The following is a 6,802-nucleotide window of genomic DNA, read 5'->3' on the forward strand; positions in this document are numbered from 1 at the left end:
AAAGTGTATTCTTGTCATACAAGTAGTGGGTAATATTTTAAAGGACTGACACACGTGGTGCTAATATTTGCAGCCACAATTCATACAAATATGCCTGAAAGTTACTGATGATACAGGTACTGCACAGTGTGACTTTTCATAAAGTGGCAAAGCATCAAGGACACATGATGAGTGATTTCAGTATGTGGTTAGGCCCCTGAGTACTCAACAATTGTTATCGTGGATTAGGCGGCACTTCAGGACCTTGAGATAGTTGTCGATTTTGTGGGAATCTCGGCGGAGGCAGTGCAGCAGGTTGTAAAAGGCAAAGAGTCTGGAGTCCTCATCAGCAAGCTGCAGGGATGGAAGTCCATCCCACGGAGTGTAAATGTCATTTCCAACCTCCCCAGAATGAACCTAAAGACACAAAGTGATACTAGTAGTAAATGATAGTGAACCTGACTGGATGTAGAAGGCAGCATTGAAAATGATGGCCTTGAAGCATGCTAGTTGCTAGAGTATGGCTTCTGATGGGCTTTCTGCTGTGGCTTACACTATTCTGTACAATGGTCTACGTCCTCATTCAGATCTTGAATGAATTTGTCAGATTTTTCAGTTTATTTCCCTAAAACATATAAAAAACATAACTGTCTCAGTAGTGTTTTAAGAGAACTAGTGTGTTAACCAACCAATATTCAGGGTAACCTGACTTTTCAGAGAAATCAAACCTTCCTTCATGCATGGACTCATAAGGGACATCTTATTTTGATTCCCCCCACCTTCAAAACTTTGTTAACATTTGTTCTTAGTTTTTTTGCATGCAACAAACAGATTTGTCTCAGCCCTTATCAGACAAATCTCTCAATAATACCTATTCAGGGGTACTTGGCTTCAGATTCCATTAAAAAAAAAAAGGCTGAGTGATACAATGACCTCTAATGTTATAAAGGTACATGTAGGACCTCATGTAGTGAGTTAGCATCTGAGGTGAACGTCTGTTTAGGTCTCCATGTTTGAAGACAATAATTAATCTTCTCATATCACATAAATCTTTATCATATCACATAAACCCTTCACAGCAGGAGGGAGGTCTGTGCCTACTGGTGCTTGTGGACCATCCTTATTTCCCACCAGCTGTACCTTGTAAAGACACAGAGGAGAGTGTCTGTGGAGCTGCTATCATTTGGTTTAAGCAAAAGGCAAAAAAAAATAGGCCCACTATGACTCAAAAATGTGGTTTGACACTAATGAATATGCCAGTCTTATCTCTTTCTCTAAATAATGTGAAGGTGGTGACAGGGCAACTGGAGCAGCACCTGACTTCTCACTCTTATCTTGGATCCTCACCTGCACCCTTTTTACACACAGATGTGTGATAGAGATGTATTTGATTACACTGATAAATGCATTTGTAGCTTGGATGGTATAGGGTTTTTGAGTCAAGAGACACCTAACTGAAAGAGAAAGACCATGAGTGATCTAGTGGAAGGTGGTGGTGGCACTCATAGAGCTGTCAACTGCTCAGAGCAGTAAAGTCAGAACCTCTTGTCAACATCTAACTCACTGACAGGATGATAAATTCAGTGACTAACAGAGGCCCCTTTAAAAAGAAACATGTTAGAGCTGATTTTAGTCAGTAAAGCTTTCAATCAGTTACTGATAACAAGAACTATTCAAGTATGGGGTTCATGAGGCAGCAGCCTGGTTATCTAAACTTACAAGTGTAGGGGGAACCAAGTCAGACACAGAGTCCAGAGGAACCAGTGTGGTATAAAAAGAAAAATGAAAAATACAAGGATTATTTTGCTGTATGCCCCATCTTTGCAATAGCCCAGACTCCCAGAGCTTTTTTAAACACAGTACCTGCTTCCAAAAACTATGCACAATATCTATATGTATACAGATGCTTATACATATGCTGAAACATATATATATAAATATGTACATATGGGAAAAATGAAATAGCATGTTTAAACAATCAGGATTGCAAGCTGAAAATACTCGGATAGGATGACCATAGCCAGTTCTGACCTTCCCTTGAAGCAGGACTGGGAGTATAATGGATTATTCTATGACAATCATGTCACATTATCTTTTCAGAAAACCACATCACATTATCTCTTCAGAAATTGCAAGATAGCAGAAGAAAAGAAAGCTCAAAGAAGAAAGCTGAAAAGTTCTCAAACTCAAATATTTTGTCTCCCTTTTTCATCTTCACATCTTCTGTTTCCTTTCATATTCCAGGGAATATTCCAGGTAGGGATAGCCTATCACTGTATGAGTCTTCCATAAAGCAATAGCCTGGAAGGATGTTAAGGACCTAATACTTACCCGCCCAACTATTTTCTCCATTCCTTCTAGAAGCCGCTTGTTTTGTTCTTCAATCTCCACAGCCTTCCAGAGAATGGTTTCTGGAGCTTCTTTGATTCTTTGTACTTCAGAGGCCAAATGGATCAGGGGATCATTCCAGGAGCGCAGAACTCCAAGTATTAGATTCAGCAGGTCTTCATGCTGCTCAACCATAGTAAGGAAAGGCAGTTAAAAGAAGAAAGCTAATTTCTGGTGGCATTAGAAGACATTTAGAGCAGTGTCCTCAGACACTGTGATTTAGGAACTTATTCCAGGACCCATCCCTGGATGTGCCCTATAGCCCTGCCTTAGATACTTCTATGCAATTGCATTTTTGAAGTTTGTCATTGTTGCCATCATGTTCTACAGCATTTACACAAGTAGTATTGTGGTGGAAAATATAATTGAATACTCTCAACATTAAAAGCTAGCAAGCATAACTATGTCTCATCTCTGTGAAAGCAAACCCAGAATTCTTTATCTGATTTTTGATGAACATTTTAAAATACAATGACTATTTTTATTTATTTATTTATTTATTAAGTTTAACACTGACTGGAAAGTGCACATTATGGTAAACCACTAAATAGCTTTTATTGCCTCTACAGATCTCATCTGTCCTCCCCTTTGAACAACAGTGCTTCCCACAGTAGCTCTCTGGTTTTAAAAATTGTCCTTTCTTGTGGTCAGTAGGAATTCATAAAGATTATATTTAAGGTAGTGGTAGTATTAAACCTTTTCTTCTTTGCTAGATGCACAACCCAGGGCTGTGAATTCCATGGCTCCTGACAGAATTTCTGAATGACACACTGAGAAGCTGGTGATACTGTGGGATTGCAAAGATGCCAACACCACCATGAAACTGATAGATATTTTGCTATGGAACAGCCCCCTTTAAGCCTCATCTCTGCTTAGTTTTTTCTCCAGAGAATTTTCAAATCGTATCTGTGAGCGTAGGCTGAAGATTACCTTTATCTTCACTAAAATTTATAATTATTATAAATTATGTATGTCTGTAGTGTGTTTCTCTTTACATACATTCTGCAGATTTTCACAATAGTCTGTATTTGGATGATGATGTGACCACTTTTGCCTACTAGTAACAATGAGAATATCTACTCAACATTTTTTAGTAATGTCAGTGTTTTGAATTACTGGAAAACTATTTACTTCTGTCTACATACAGTGATGCGTTTTTATGTTTGTAAACCTATTAATTGTTTATAAGATGTTTTAAGAAAATGTTTAAAGGTTGTAGTGTTTTTAGCACTGCACAAGCATGGTAATTGGCATTGCTCCATGAGGTAGTATTTTAACTGGAAATAAGATGCAGTGATTAAAAGATGCAGTGTTGAAAGGCACTGGTACTTATATATACTGTATGGTTTGTAACTTACTATCAGCAAATGTTAAATCAGCTTTGGCTTTTTGGTGCTTTCCTCTTCCTGGCTTTTTTATTCTGGTTGAGCTGATCTTCCTCTCACTCAGACTGCTGCCTCACTATACCATAACCCTCCTTCTGTGCCTTCCCTGCTCTGTCTTACACTGAATGACATTAGAAAAGGGACTTACATGAATCTGCTGAGCCTGCTCCTTATCTTCAGGGGTGGTTAAGGAGGCAGTGTGGCAGCCATTGACAGCTTTTGCAATGAAACCCCGGCCCTGGGCATAGCGTTCATCCTGCAGATCAGCACGGACAGGCATTATTGAAACAGAAAGGTAAGAGCTTCAGCTCAAACTGTGTGTTGGGTAATTGTTGTTTCGTGGCTTTTATCACTGCTGTTATGCTATAAAGGTCAAAAGTTTCTGGTGAGTCTCTAGAGTGGAACTGTCACCCAGCAAACACAAACTTGTCCCATAGATAAAGAATGATGGGAAAATGGTATCTTTTAATAGGAGTGCTGGGGATCTTAGCAATGGTCAGGACTATACACACATTTGGTCACCACTGGGACTATCGCTGTCTGTGCAGCAGTCATATTTGTTTACTTATTATATGTTAACATATGTTTGTGATTAAAAAGTATTAAATTGCAATTTTATATTTTCTTGCTCTCAGGAAAAGAGTACTTACGAATTCACTGAACATTTCTGAAGAAAGGAAGTGGATGTAGTGTGAAAGTTTAACTGCTCGGTCAAAAAGTTCCTCGAGGGAAAGTTGGCAATTGACAGATCCATTGGGGCAGATTGGCATAGAGGTCACTCCTTCCTTTGTCAGAAGCATGTTGGACACCAGAAGGACCACCAGCACCAAGCCTGTTCAAGTTTCAAACATAGCAAAATGGGCTCACATTGACTTGCAGGTGCGTTTAGAAGCCGCTGTCAGAGCCAGATGCTGAGTGATTTGGGTTGTGCTGTCGCACAGCTCAGAGTACCCCCTGTGCTGGCTTCTGAACAGCAGTGGAGGAGGAATACCCTGTAATTCTGTAATTCTTTTATCCTTTCTCCCCTCTCTCATCCTGAAGGTATAGCAGATCCTGTTACATAGCTTGAGGACACAAGGTAAACTGTGCTGTAATGTACAGTGTATTCTGAAGCCTCTTACTATGTGTCTGACTTTATGACATAGTGATAAACAGAAAAAAAATGAAATCAAGCTTCTTCACAGTGCAAATATAGATACATAATTATATTTGCACAGATACATAAGTTTGTAAAATAGATTGGGCTTTTCTTCCTTCTTTTTTTTTTTTCTCTTCTTTCTCCCTGAGCTCCCTTTCTTCTTTGCAAACATTTGGAGTTAAAATCAATTTTTGTGGGAGGCTGGTTAGGTCACTCTTAAGGTTGTGATTGTCCTGGGAGTTCCTTCAAAAGATTTCCAGCAGCTGTGCTTCGTTGCTTTTTAGAGTTTAACCCTAAGTTTCCTACTTCTAAGAAATCAGTGATAGTTTTTGTCTTTTCTCCTGTGCTTCTGAAACTGATATAGAGAACTTCTCATTATCTAAAGCACAAAACCTCATCTATTTAAAACTTTTAACTTAACTAAGTTTTTTATTCAGTGAAATAAAATATAGCCAGAAAAACAATTGAAAATAATGAAAAGAAAATATTTGATAAATAAATGTACTTGTTCTGAGACTTTTACTTCTGGAAATTGACCTATTACCTATATTGGTTCACCAGACTTATTTAAAATGCTAAATTAAAGTGTACTTCATAAATGTGCAAAACTATCCCTAATTATATAATGTAATAAGTTTTTTTCTAGCTCTACATTCAAAAAAAGGGGATTTACACAATATTGAAGTAAGCCTTCCTTCTCCCTCATGAGCAATGTACACACTGCACATTGTAATTAGGAAAGTATTCTGAGGAATAACTATGAATACGAAAACCTGAGACTTGTTGCCTTGGAAAGTTGATGACCATTATGAAAACAATCATTTCAAAATTATTACATCACTTCTAGACTTGTGGATAAAGGACTTCTAGTCACAGTCTTCTGAGTGGTGTAGCAGACCAGTCCAGATCCAAACTTTCATGTGCAGGTGTCACACTCCTCCAGCCAATTTTCTGTGACACTGCCCAGTGCAAAGGTACTCTTAGAAACCAAAAGGAACCAAGCTCCCTTCTTCAGGTTTAGCTTTTTCTGTAAAGCTATTTGGCTGGAAGACCTCTGTTTCTAGAGCTGTTACATTTCAGTTGTCTTCTAATTCAATCTAAATGGAAATAAATATAAAAATTAATGTCAAAAGTCTTACCTTTCAGTGAAGCCCCCTTGGTACTCATGGTTGGCATCCTCTATGGTGACTTGCTTTACCAGAAAGAAACCTCAATTCTTGCTGTTATTCTCTGCAGATACCACTTTTATATACACCATCCAGGGTCCATTTTGCATACATTCAGCAGGTTGTGGAGTTTGCCTCGATAATTACAAACATCAAATTGCCTTTCTTCCACATTCATATTCAGTATTTTTTGGTTCTTTTTTTTTTAATTTTAACAGTGAGAGTGAATTTCATTAATAAGTTGAGCTGTAGGATCCCAAGTATGATTGAATGAAGAGAGTGCCAATATTTTTCCCTGAATGAGGTGAAAATGTCGCTGATCCTAGAAATCTCCAGCTCTGAGACAGGTATTCTCATTGTTTCTAGCCTGCTGTTCCCACTTCCCACAATAGTCTCATCCATCCTTGTTTCTTCAGCCATCTAAGCTCGATTATGTTAAAATTCTGGCTAAATGTGGTAGGAAAACAGTGGTTTACAATACCCCCATCGAGAGAAATAGGATAAATTGTACTGAAATTTATCCAAAGTAAAGGGATTGGAGGCTCCTGGAAAGACAGGCGACCATCTGTAAAATTATAGGTATGACACTCCTGGTCAGTTAAAAAATATATTGCACAGCACAAATCTTGGTACAGCTGATCCTCAGTCTGAGAGATGTTTGGAGAAAAAGGGTCTGCTTTTATATTAAAAAAGTAATAATTTAGAACAATTGAAGAGGTATAAATTATGGTTACTGCTTAATCTGA

The 6,802-nt window shown here is 38.2% G+C and overlaps 1 protein-coding gene across 1 annotated transcript; it reads right to left on the reverse strand.

Moving 5' to 3' along the window:
• Positions 1-204: 204 nt before the first annotated feature.
• Positions 205-6,057, reverse strand: PRL (prolactin). Its single transcript, XM_085053949.1, has 5 exons — positions 6,030-6,057; positions 4,403-4,584; positions 3,901-4,008; positions 2,311-2,490; positions 205-396 (listed from the first exon to the last, which is right to left on the reverse strand). The coding sequence occupies exons 1-5, from the start codon at positions 6,055-6,057 to the stop codon at positions 205-207; spliced, it is 690 nt and encodes a 229-aa protein (XP_084910075.1).
• Between the last annotated feature and the right edge of the window lie 745 nt (positions 6,058-6,802).

Source organism: Lichenostomus cassidix, chromosome 2 (assembly GCF_008360975.1).
Source record: "Lichenostomus cassidix isolate B80296 chromosome 2, HeHo_3.0, whole genome shotgun sequence".
In the NCBI taxonomy this organism is placed as follows: Eukaryota; Metazoa; Chordata; class Aves; order Passeriformes; family Meliphagidae; genus Lichenostomus; species Lichenostomus cassidix.